The following is a 13632-nucleotide window of genomic DNA, read 5'->3' as shown; positions in this document are numbered from 1 at the left end:
CTTATGTTGAATAACAGACTGAAAAGGCTGAACTCCAACAAACACAGCGACACAAGTTCTGGGTAATATTGAAGTGGAAATTGGTTCTCTTAGAGATAGACAGGTGAGCGAATTGAACGTTACACTAGTTCAATTTTATACTTTGTCATCCTATAAAATAATACGGTTTGGCATTGCATTTATGTAGGGTGCATCGCTTGAAGAAATGTTGCCGAATATGCAGTTTATGCCTTTGGTTTGTGAGCTGCCGAGTCTCAAAGAACTGCATACCGTGCCGATGGAGAAACTGATTGACCTGGCCATCCATGGGAAGGGTATTTATACCGATGAGTACTCAAAATATCTACAAGCTGAAATTATGGGAGATCCTTATCCATCCTTAGGAATTCTTAGTCTGGAGTACCCGTCGACTGGTAGTTTACCAAGCTTGGAAAAAATGGAATCTTCTCAAATCTTCGACAAATTTTATGCTAAAGATCTGGATCCTCCATCACAAGTTTCAAGACCAACTTTTGACTTGGGTTTAGGACCAAGTGATCAAAATGGAGAAGAGGTGCAGCAGCCTGCAATTGATCTAGGTGCACCTGATCCACCTCAAATCCATCTTGCAGCTGCGCCTGCGCATAATGAAGCTCCAGCTGCTAGAGGAGCATCAGATCAAGCTCAAACGGATCCCTCGGATGAGCAAGCTCAAATCGATACTGCACCTACACTTAATGAAGCCTCTGCAATTGTTTTAGCTGCAGCTGAAAAAGCTCGTTTGAAAGCTGATCTTCAGCAACCTGAACAAGAAGTATGAACATGTTCTAAACCTAGTACATATATCCTTCTGATACATATAACCAGCAGTACGTATATCAATTTTTGGTCAAATAGTTCGTAGTCTGATTTGTTTCAAATGCAGGGAATAAGGAAACCTTGGGATCCCATTCCATTCAATGAAGTAGAAAGGAAGAAGAAAATGAAGAATGACAGAAAGCAACAGCCTACTAAAAATTAGAGAGTCTTGTAAGTACCTAAATCTACTTCTGTTTAATGAATTTATGTTTTGTTTTTAATGATGCTTTTAGCATATGTACTAATGCTGCCGATTCTCAAACAGAAGTATCCAGTTTTAGATGCTGAAAGGCAGAGGAAGCTCGACTGAAGAAGTATGAGCGCCGAAAAAGCTAAAGCATATGCTGAGACTCTCCAACTTCTTTCTGAGCTACAGAAGGTAATTATAATTACCAAAAAAGTGAAAAGTAACAAATTTATCAATACTTAATGGACCACTTATGTTATATATGTTCAATAACATGGGAAAAACCAACAGTACATATGTTATGTACTCAGTGAAACTAAAAGTACATAACTTTTGTACTGAAAAGAATCCAAGAATACATATGTTCTATTCTGTTCATTTTTTTTTTTTTGCTTTTTTAGTCTCTCATTTTTTTTTACGTTTATGGTATATTGAAGGATAACGAACCTGGAGTTAGTCAAACATCAGAGGAAGATGACGTAACACTTGACAAGATACTCGAAGATAGGCTGGCTACAAAGAGTAATGAAGTCAAACCAATAGCGAAGTCGACTACGTCAGTCATGGACAAGGAGAAGAAAAAGCCGACTATCTCAGCCAAGGAGAAGAAACTTACTCCAAAAATCACATACACCCCTAAGAAGCCAGTAACTCGGAGCCACCCGCAGAAAAGATTTGATCCTGAGTTTGCTAGTGGCAAAGGACTGTCGGGACATAAAACTGAAAACCCAGTTGGAAAAGATTGCCCAACAGAGAAAGTTCAGAAAAAGGATAGCGAGAATGTGAGAAAGAGAAAAGCTAAAGGTGATCCAAATCTGCAAGAACTTACTAAAAAAGTGAAGAATGCACGCAAGTTGTTGAGCCTAAGGAAATATCCGTTCAATAAGGATTTGAGTTCACAACAAAGAGCGCTTCTCTCTCCTTTTTTTGACAAAGCTACCTCAATGTGAGTCTCTCTTGGATAGGTCCCTTTCATTTTAACAAAACTTTATGTACTTCGTTTAGAATCAAACTTATAATTGATTTGGATTATTTGAATTTGCAGCAACAGTGCTTGGAAAGCTCCTGCTGTGATTGGTCATCACATATTATCTGCAGAGACATTTGAAGATCTGCTACATAACAGGGCTTTAGAGGGAGATCTTATAAATTACTGGCAATACCAACTGAAAAAAGCATATCATAATGAGCAACCAGTGAATGGACAGAGAAAGTACATTCCAGTACTCCACATTGATCCAACAGGCTGGGTATGTTTTCCAATTTATCTTGATAAACAACATGCATCATGTCTTTGTAAAGGGCATAGCATATCTGCGAAACTAAAACGAAACTTTTTTTTGATGTTGTAACAAATATTATGCTTTCATATATGTGTTTTACACTATAATTTTCAGTACATATTTACTACACTGATAAATTTAATTCTTTTTCAGTTTTATTTAAGTGACCCAGTACATCAAGTAGCAGCAAACACTGCTGTATTCTTACCCATCAGGAATATGGAGGAAGGAACCAGGAAGATTATTATTCCAATGTCACACACCAAAACGTGCATTGGACGCTTCTTGTGTATGAATGCGAGAAAGGCGAATTCTTCCACTACAACACTTGGGAAGCTGTATCCAAAAATGAGTGTCTCGATAATGCTAATCTTATGGCAGAATACTGCTTGTTAGCAATTAATGAACGCTTGTCGAGCCTGCGCCTTCCACTTGTAAGCAGAGTAAAGATGATTAGTTACCCAACACCTCAACAGGGAGACTATCCAGATTGTGCAATATATATCATGCACATCATGAAGAAAGTTGCAAAGGAGGAAGTAATTGATGGAGTGCGAATGAGCTTGGGAGACCCAGAAGAACTAAAGGACAAAATACATAAGAAGAGGATCTCTTTAGCATGCAAAATACTCTCAGCAACATCTCCTCCTGAGGAGAGCTGGAATATTCATGCTCCAAAAGGTTTTTAAGACAGTGCTTATATGAATTAGGAATGCATAGTAGAAGTTATCATAGAGAACATATTCAGAGTTTGCTAGTTTGTTTTAGACAATATCAAAGTTTAGTAATTATTCTTATTTATTTTGATAACAATTGTTCTCGAAACTATGGTTTTGTGTTTAATCTATGTACAGTTGTTTGGCTTTATAAAAATGTTGACATGTTGGATGGTAAAAGTCCATAGTATGAAGTGTTTTGGTGTGTATTATGTAACATAGACCAGCTATTAGAGTCAATTGAAGAATATGACTCTCTAAATTTGTTAATCATGATGGGAGAGAACATGAATCTCAGAGCTGGTCTCTTTGTTTGGTGTGTCTTAATTGAACAGAAAGTACATAATAGTTGTGCTCAGAAAGTCTTGAACAAACTTGGAAATCAACCTGAAAACCAATAATATTGAAAGTGGATAATGCAGTACAAAGTACCATTAAAAGAGTCTTAAATGAGCACAAAGTACCTTGTCCCAGAAAGATATCAAACAGTACATAATTTCAGCACTCTAAAAAAAGCGAACAAAAGTGTTTAAAATGATGCGCAAAACAGAATCTGCATTGTGACCAATAGAACTAATAAGGGAGAACTGAAAATCTAAAACTCATGGGTATGAAGGAATGACAGTGCACGTTGCCTTGTTGTGGTGAGTTTTCTTCTTACAGTTGGAACAACGGACGGACTTCCTAGCTTTCTCCCATGCATTCTTGATACGATTTCCCTTTGGCCTACCTGGTGGAACTCGTGGATGGGGTGGAAAAATAGTATCCTCTGGCAGATACTGCTCTGGCCTGTTGTAGTTGGGGATTGGTCTGATAGCAATTGAATACAGCTGCTGAAAATTTGTAACTTTGAAGTAGTCTTCGATATAATCTACGTATCGATCACCCTTGGCAGATATAGCTGCTGTAGCATGAGAGCATGGAAAACCATAAACACGCCATCTTTGGCAGGTGCAAGTCTTGTTCAGCAGATCAACAGTGTGAGACCTGCAGATGCGTAAAAAGCTTTTCAGCACAAATAACTTAAAAGACAGTACATATATGCAGCACTGCAAACAAATACAAAAAAACAAAACATATGATTCACTCCTACATGTATGCTATAGTACAGTAAAAGTTGTTTTATGGGATAAAGCTAACCTAGGCGAATGAATCTCATACTCATACGCAGATGACTGAGTAACATTCCAAACTCGACCAATTTGAATATGTTCTTTAAGTAACGCCTCGTAGGTAGGAGTGAGCTTCTCTGGGTCCATCAAAAGACTCATTTCGCGACGTTCATTCATCAACTCCATAACGCGTAACCTATGAATGGAACAAAAAGAACCTGTAATAAATTTTGAAAAAAAAAAAATGAACCAAAAAAAAAAACACCAACAAAAACACACACACAAACCTGATCATGTCAACGAGGGCGCAGGCAGGCAACCTCTTGTCTTTCCGAATCCAATTATTGAAGGACTCAGCAACGCTTGATGTAGTCTGACCAAATCTACCAGTGAAGAACGCGCTGGACCAATGTTCCCTAGGCATATTGCGGCAATACTCAGCAACCCCAGGCCTTCCCATTAACTCCATTTCCATTAGTGCTTCTTCATATCTTGCTGGTGTGAGAGCATAAGTTGCTTTTTTGAAACAAGCCATAACTTCTTTGTACTTCTCGTCCGATTTCCTGATTGGTAAGTTTCCTTGCAAGTGGTAGTAACAATAGCCATGGAAGTAGGAAAGTGTTTAGGAATAGCCCTCAACAATCCTTCATGACGATCAGACATAAAGGTGATAGGACGGTCATCAACAATGTTGCTAAGATTGCACATAAACCAATCCCAATTGTCAACATCCTCTCCTGGGACCAATGCAAAGGCTAGCGGATAAAAACCTGCAAAAAACAAACAGTACATATTATATACTGTCACTAAATATGTTGCTATATTCATAGACGTAACATATATTATGTACTGGAAAATAGACTAAGAATTTCCAGTACATAATAGACATATTGTACTCAAAAAAAGGTCTTATGCTTACATATATGAATTAGTGTGTGTTAGACACAATAACTTTTCAGTACATAAATGGTATACTCAAAAAGTTCCAACGATTAAAAGCAGTGAATAACTTGTAAACAATAACAATTAAAACGTAACAAAGAGCACTTGCCTTGATTCCCATTCAGACAAGTAGCAGCCATAAGGGTACCTCTAAATCTCCCGGTCAGAAAAGTTGCATCAACAAAAATCATTGGTCGACAAAGTCTATAACCTTCAATACAAGCGCCTATTGCGATGAATAACCTTTCAAATGTCTGAGTTGCATCGTTAAACTGAAAATCCGCATAAGAGCCAGGATTTGTTTCTTTCAATGAATTCACCCACCAAACCAGATCAGAGTAAGACTTTACATCATTCCCAAAAATTTCATGGTGTGACCGTTCCAAACCATGATATGCATGGTGATATTTGATATTAACACCAGCACCAACTTTTATATAATCTTCAATTTCGCGAGGCTTGATAAGTGGGTTGTGCATCACACGATCATGAATAAGGTTGTGTACCAGCTTCTTCGATACTTTAGGACTTCTCAACTTCACACCACCTCCACAAGTGTGCCTCCCAACATACTTTTTATCCTAAAAACATCGCAAGTAGAATCAATAGCAACTGCATGGATCATCCAAGTGCATGGGACTTTACTGCATTTCATTGTGAACCTTTCACCATCATTCTTCACCTTTGTTACGCGATACCCAGTCTTCAAACAATATTTTTGACAGGCCAACCGAACAGCATCAACACCACCACGAAAAAGCTTGTTAGGATCATCAAAAACATTCTCCCACCCGTCGGACAGAAGAGGTTTAACAATTTCTTTCCATCAGTTTCATAACTATCTCTATCTTCCCTAATCAGTTCTGAATTGTTGTCGACGTCGCTGAATGTAGAGGAACTACATCCACCAGCAGAAAGAAAATCCACATGCAGCTCAAAGAACGTCGATTTCTTTGAAAAATGCAAGGCAGCGAGACCATGAAGTTGAAAGTCAGCAATCACAGGCACTTTGACACCATTCTCAACATAAGTGATGATAATCTCAGAAGGGTTCAAGGTTCTCCAGTTTTCACAAATAAGAAATTTCAGGTCATCAATATTAGACTTAAAAGTAACCAGGTGAGCAAAATGATGATGCTTATAGTAAATGTATGCATAGCAGTAGGTATTTGGATTGGAATACTCTGCATCAGACATGTTTTGAACCTGCAAATGTGACAAAGATGTAACAGTATTAAAATACAGTATTTCACATACGTACTGATGGGTCAAACTAAAAAAAGTGAGAGATCTATGCAAGAAACAGAATCTAAGAGCATAAACAATGAGTATGTCATATATGTACTGCTGGATAATACGATCTGAAAGTGAGAACAAAACTGATTTTGAAAAGAAAACAGAAAGATAATCAAATCGAAAGCTAAAATAAGCTAAAAACTTAACAATCTAACCAAATAACTGAATAATTACGAACAAGATTCATAAAAAACAAACAGAACACAACCAATCTCCATGATCCAAAATTCAAATCTTAAACATGATTCAAAAACTGTAGCAGAAACAATGAGTATGTCATATATGTACTGCTGGATAATACGATCTGAAAGTGAAAACAAACCTGATTTTGAAAAGAAAACAGAAAGATAATCAAATCGAAACCTAAAATAAGCTAAAAACTTAACAATCTAACCAAATAACTTAATAAATATGAACAAGATTCATAAAAAACAAACAGAACACAACCAATCTCCATGATCCAAAATTCAAATCTTAAACATGATTCAAAAACTGTAGCAGAAACAATGAGTATGTCATATATGTACTGCTGGATAATACGATCTGAAAGTGAGAACAAAACTGATTTTGAAAAGAAAACATAAAGATAATCAAATCGAAAGCTAAAATAAGCTAAAAACTTAACAATCTAACCAAATAACTGAATAAATACGAACAAGATTCATAAAAAACAAACAAAACACAACCAATCTCCATGATCCAAAATTCAAATCTTAAACATGATTCAAAAACTGTAGCAGAAACAATGAGTATGTCATATTTGTACTGCTGGATAATACGATCTGAAAGTGAAAACAAACCTGATTTGAAAAGAAAACGAAAGATAATCAAATCGAAAGCTAAAATAAGCTAAAAACTTAACAATCTAACCAAATAACTTAATAAATACGAACAAGATTCATAAAAAACAAAACAGAACACAACCAATCTCCATGATCCAAAATTCAAATCTTAAACATGATTCAAAAACTGTAGCAGAAACAATGAGTATGTCATATATGTATTGCTGGATAATACGATCTGAAAGTGAGAACAAAACTGATTTTGAAAAGAAAACAGAAAGATAATCAAATCGAAAGCTAAAATAAGCTAAAAACTTAACAATCTAACCAAATAACTGAATAAATACGAACAAGATTCATAAAAACAACAGAACACAACCAATCTCCATGATCCAAAATTCAAATCTTAAACATGATTCAAAAACTGTAGCAGAAACAATGAGTATGTCATATATGTACTGCTGGATAATGCGATCTGAAAGTGAAAACAAACCTGATTTTGAAAAAAAAACAGAAAGATAATCAAATCGAAAGCTAAAATAAGCTAAAAACTTAACAATCTAACCAAATAACTTAATAAATACGAACAAGATTCATAAAAAAACAAACAGACACAACCAATCTCCATGAAACTGTAGCAGAAAGAAGAAATAGAAAAGATTAAGCAACATACCTGTTAAAATCACTAAAGAAATCTTCAAAAACCCTAGTCCAAAAACGAGAAGAAGAAATAGAGCAGAAACCGGATGTGAATTCGCTGTTTTTTTTAGAAACTTTGAAATAGGCTGCTTAAATATATGTAGGATTGGAAGGGTAGTTTAGGTATTTGAAAATTTCACATGATTTGTCCCGCACGTGTACATGACCTGGGATTAAAAAATTGGGTCCATTTTTATGTTTTCTTTTTATTATGCACCACTAGTTACTGGACTTTAGTGGGTGGATCTGCCACTAACTAGTATTACTATAATAGTACCTATTGGTAATTCCTAGTTAATTAAAGTATATACCAAATTCACATCTGTAAATATTAACTTCAAATAAAATGGTTTTTCTTTTCCTTTTTTTTTGTGTAGAGAAAATAAACAAAGGCATGTTGAGATGTTTGAGAATACAGAAGGAAATAAGATTTGGCAACACCGTAAAACTTAATGAAGCCTAGTCCTACCGCGGATGTAACTGAATTAGGAACGAAAGGCCCTCTTCATCTTAGCGATTTGTTATTCTTTGCAACATCTGTTTCCTATACATTTTCCAAGCCTAGTGTATAGATAGATAAATGTGCAGCTAGTTGTACAGATCATCACACGCATTGGATCTCATCTCCAAAAATTAACTTTATAAATCTTTGTAACGTGTTCAAAATGTGAGGTTTAGTTGCACCATCTGGTCTCTTTTATCCCCGTGCACTTTACGTGCTAGGTTTGGTGCGTGCGAATAGACCAGAGTTAGGCCCTGGTTTGTGGCGGTAGCCTGACAATTCACGTTTCAAGTCGGCAATTCAACTAGATGTAATCTCAGCCATCAACTTTAGGCAGGCCCCACGAAAACTTGTGACAAAAGTTATACAGAACACAATGTATAAGAGATCACCAAGAGTCGGTCTATGTGTCTCCTCCTTCTCAATTAGGGTTTCGGTTGAATTTATCATAAGTTAAAGAAAAATATCATCATGGGTACGGGAAGGGCTTCAGATTATTTTATACCATGTTTTTTCTCAACAGCTGGACTTTCTCTTGGTCTTTCAATTGGTGCAATTGGTATTGCTATTGCTGTTATAGTCTACGATGAATTGAATGAGATAAACAAGGAGAGAAAAAGTCGAAGAAGTCGTGCAGCAGCAAAAAAGAAGGATCAGAAGGATCTGTCTAAACAATTGAGTGCTTTTATTGACAGGTTGGTGATGAGTGCTAAAAAGTGCATATTTCTATATATTTTTCTTGGCATTTAACTCATCTTTTGTGCATTAATTCTACATTTTATCCCATATTCTGTATTTTCATTGTTTTCAAGAATAAATATTTTTATTAATTAATTTTGCATTTTTAGGTAATAAATAAAGTTTGGATGAATAGCGGAGCGAAAAGAGCAGAAAAGTAGTGAAAAGCCGGGAGGAATTACACAAGGAAGCCGCGAAGAATGTTGTGCACAAGACCAAAAGGCTAGAAATGGGCTTGAAGAGGAAGAATTGTTCTTAAAGAAGATATGGGCTTGGCATACCCAAGGCCCAAAACCCTCACCCAAACCCATTTCCAATATCCATACCCGTCTTCATATTCAGCCGTCGGATTGGATCATCGAAATCCAATGGTCGCTTCAGTAGAGTGCATCAAAATCCGAGGTTCTTGTCAAACACCGTAGTGCTTAATTTCCAAGCCTTCAGATTAGATTGCATTTGAATCCTACGGTCGCTCCTATGCATGTGCATCAAATATCGATACTTCCGCTAAACACTACAGCACCTAACCTCGATCTTCGCCGTTAACTTCGTTGTATCAAGACATCCGACGGTCGCTACCAGCCTCTTCAGGGGTAGCCATCTGATTCACCTACAGCTTCGCATCCAGTGACTCAGATTCGCCAATATAGAACTTTGATACCCCGCCTCACACACTAGCAACCTATACCTATTAACCTAAAAACATCGATCATTCTTCTGTTCTCTTCTCTTTCTTCTTCTCCCTCTTTCTCCCTACCCCGACAGTTGCAGAACCACCACCACTCCCTGCAACTGCCGCGCCACCACCTCTACCTGTCTCACATCATCCCTAAACTACCAACCCATCATCACCCCCTAACTATCTAGCCCCCTATTCCCTCAATCTCTCACGTTTCTTCCCTGAAACCCTAAGCGTGAGAGGTTGATGAAGTAGGTGACCTAGAGATGAAATTGAAGCATGGGAATTACGCAAGGGAAGCAGAAGAAGTATGGGTCGAAGAGATGGAGCAATTGTCCCATCTAATTAGGTGAGAAATCAGAAACCCTAACTGCCCTATTTTGAATTTGGGGGAAAATTGTAAACCCTAATTATGTAAATTGGGTATAAATAGGACTTGTGGGTGTTGTTGTAGAGCTATGCTGGAATAGCCAGTGTCATTTGGTTTGATTTTGGGAGAACTGGATTAGCCAGTCTCTCCAATTTTGTGTTGTTCCATTTATGTTCACTGTGATGTTTTATGTTTAATACTATGTGATGTTAATGTTTAGTTCCTCAATTGTTCTAAGTTTATCCACTGTTATGTGCTTCCCATGTTATGTTATTGTGTTTAAATTCATGTTTTGTTTCACTGTCAACTGTTAATGTATGTTTATCTTCATGTCTATCATGTTCTGAACCTCAAATGCTAGGACTAGATGAAATTATGAACCAGCTGAGATAGTCTTCATCATGTGCAGCTCATGTTCAGTGTTGCTAAGCCCTTAGACTAGTTGTGCTTTAATCAGACAATTAGCACTTTGGTAATTATCTTAGATGTGAGTAGAATATCCCTTAGGTTAATGGTGGATTCAACATCCTAGTGTTCTTTCATCACTCTTGTTTACTGTCTCCCTTCATTGCTGTTTTCTCAATAGTTCACTGTTAGTTTACTGTTATGTTTAGTGTTTAATGTTTAGTTCCTCAAATGTTAAGTTTGTTCACTGTTAGTGGTGGAAGTTTAGGTTAGAATTCATGTAAATTGAGCTGATTGAGAAATGGAGGAATTTAGTGTCCACTGTTGCTTGTGATTGATTGTGCTGTTAAAAGACAGTCAATGCTAGGAGTAAAACAGTTGGACAAGCTTCTTCTCCTTCCATTCCATTTATGTATGCCCTGTAACATAGGCAGGCTAGAACCTCCACCTAGCTCCATTAGGGACAAGGATTTAACCAAAAACAGCCACTGCCTAGCATCGTTCTTGTTCTTCTTTGTTATCTATCTGTTTTTGTGGCTTCTTATCACTGTTTTTATAGCTGTTTTTATAACTGTTTTGTGCCCTGTTCTTCCTTTGCCTTTGGCCCTTGGACATTGTCTTTGATTTATCACTGCCATGTCACTGTAAATTCGCATCCTTTTTCCCTGTGTTGCTTCCATGTATATGCCATTGTCACCTTCACCATCATCATTGTTGTTTGTTGTTTGCTTTTGCCATTGTAAATATCCATGTTTTACCTTGGCCTAGTGCTCTGCTGCCTTGTTTAGCTCCAGCTGCACTAGGTCTTTTTGGCTTTTCTGCCCTTTTCCTTCCCTGGCCTTGCTGCCAGTTCTCCCCCAGCTGCTACTACTTGCTGTTGCTGTTGCTGCTGCTGTGCACTGCTTCTGCTGCTGCTGAAGCCACCACTGCTGCTGCTCCAGGTCCAGTTCAATTCTGGGCTACAAGTCCAGTCATTACAAAAGCCCACTGTATCTGCTTAGAAACCTAAGGCCCAACTCAGTTCAGTTCATTCAGTCTTGGGTTAATCTAGAAGCCCATTGACACTCAAAGCCCAGTGCACTTCAAAGTCCAAGCCTAGTGCACTTCAAGACCAACTGAGCCCAAGCTAAGTTCACTTCATTGTCAAACAATCCTATAATCCAAAGGTACCCTAATCCCAAAGCCCAAAAGGCTTCATAGTTAACCAACAACAGTTTAGGAGCCCAAAATAGCTAGAAAACTCCAAAACACTCCCAGTCTCTGTGGATCGACCCGTACTTGCACGAGCTACAACTGACGACCGTGCACTTGCGGTATTACTGTAGGCCCGTTTTTATTGCGCTTAATTTTCACACACCTCCGGGCCCACCAAGTTTTTGTCAAAAACTTGGTAGGCATTTAAAGATGTGAAAATAAGACAATAAATGGATGCCTACAGTGATCTACCTGCACTTGCAGGAACTACCTGCACTTAAGATATTAAACATAAAACAAACTGAATTAAAACATTTACTAAACAGAGAACTACCTGCACTTGCAGGTATCACTGTAGGCATCCATTTATTGTCTAATTTTCACATCTTTAAATGCCTACCAAGTTTTTGACAAAAACTTGGTGGGCCCGGAGGTGTGTGAAAATTAAGCGCAATAAAAACGGGCCTACAGTAATACTGCAAGTGCACGGTCGTCAGTTGTAGCTCGTGCAAGTACGGGTCGATCCACAGAGACTGGGAGTGTTTTGGAGTTTTCTAGCTATTTTGGGCTCCTAAACTGTTGTTGGTTAACTATGAAGCCTTTTGGGCTTTGGGCTTAGGGTACCTTTGGATTATAGGCTTGTTTGACAATGAAGTGAACTTAGCTTGGGCTCAGTTGGTCTTGAAGTGCACTAGGCTTGGCCTTTGAAGTGCACTGGGCTTTGAGTGTCAATGGGCTTCTAGATTAACCCAAGACTGAATGAACTGAACTGAGTTGGGCCTTAGGTTTCTAAGCAGATACAGTGGGCTTTTGTAATGACTGGACTTGTAGCCCAGAATTGAGCTGGATCTGGAGCAGCAGCAGTGGTGGCTTCAGCAGCAGCAGAAGCAGTGCACAGCAGCAGCAACAGCAACAGCAAGTAGTAGCAGCTGGGGGAGAACTGGCAGCAAGGCCAGGGAAGGAAAAGGGCAGAAAAGCCAAAAAGACCTAGTGTAGCTGGATCTAAACAAGGCAGCAGAGCACTAGGCCAAGGTAAAACATGGATATTTACAATGGCAAAAGCAAACAGCAAACAACAATGATGATGGTGAAGGTGACAATGGCATATACATGGAAGCAACACAGGGAAAAAGGATGCGAATTTACAATGGCATGGAAGTGATAAATCAAAGACAATGGCCAAGGGCCAAAGGCAAAGGAAGAACAGGGCACAAAACAGTTATAAAAACAGCTATAAAAACAGTGATAAGAAGCCACAAAAACAGATAGATAACAAAGAAGAACAGGAAAGATGCTAGGCAATGGCTGTTTTTGGTTAAATCCTTGTCCCTAATGGAGCTAGGTGGAGGTTCTAGCCTGCCTATGTTCCAGAGCATACATAAATGGAATGGAAGGAGAAGAAGCTTGTCCAACTGTTTTACTCCTAGCATTGACTGTCTTTTAACAGCACAATCAATCACAAGCAACAGTGGACACTAAATTCCTCCATTTCTCAATCAGCTCAATTTACATGAATTATAACCTAAACTTCCACCACTAACAGTGAACAAACTTAACATTTGAGGAACTAAACATTAAACACTAAACATAACAGTAAACTAACAGTGAACTATTGAGAAAACAGCAATGAAGGGAGACAGTAAACAAGAGTGATGAAAGAACACTAGGATGTTGAATCCACCATTAACCTAAGGGATATTCTACTCACAGCTAAGATAATTACCAAAGTTATAATTGTCTGATTAAAGCACAACTAGTCTAAGGGCTTAGCAACACTGAACATGAGCTGCACATGATGAAGACTATCTCAGCTGGTTCATAATTTCATCTAGTCCTAGCATTTGAGGTTCAGAACATGATAGACATGAAGATAAACATACATTAACAGTT

At 37.9% G+C, this 13632-nt stretch overlaps 2 protein-coding genes across 2 annotated transcripts; one reads left to right on the top strand and one right to left on the bottom strand.

The window, feature by feature from the left end:
* Positions 1–280: 280 nt before the first annotated feature.
* LOC113290566 lies at positions 281–1000 on the top strand. Its single transcript, XM_026540157.1, has 2 exons — positions 281–793; positions 905–1000. Exons 1-2 carry the CDS (start codon positions 359–361, stop codon positions 998–1000), a joined length of 531 nt encoding a protein of 176 aa, XP_026395942.1. The 5' UTR covers positions 281–358.
* Positions 1001–3625: 2625 nt separating this feature from the next.
* On the bottom strand, positions 3626–4610 carry LOC113290565. The gene is made up of 3 exons (XM_026540156.1): positions 4423–4610; positions 4164–4331; positions 3626–4010 (listed from the first exon to the last, which is right to left on the bottom strand). Exons 1-3 carry the CDS (start codon positions 4608–4610, stop codon positions 3626–3628), a joined length of 741 nt encoding a protein of 246 aa, XP_026395941.1.
* Between the last annotated feature and the right edge of the window lie 9022 nt (positions 4611–13632).

This window comes from Papaver somniferum, chromosome 6, assembly GCF_003573695.1.
Source record: "Papaver somniferum cultivar HN1 chromosome 6, ASM357369v1, whole genome shotgun sequence".
Classification (NCBI taxonomy): Eukaryota; Viridiplantae; Streptophyta; class Magnoliopsida; order Ranunculales; family Papaveraceae; genus Papaver; species Papaver somniferum.
This window is presented reverse-complemented; position numbering and strand designations above follow the sequence as displayed.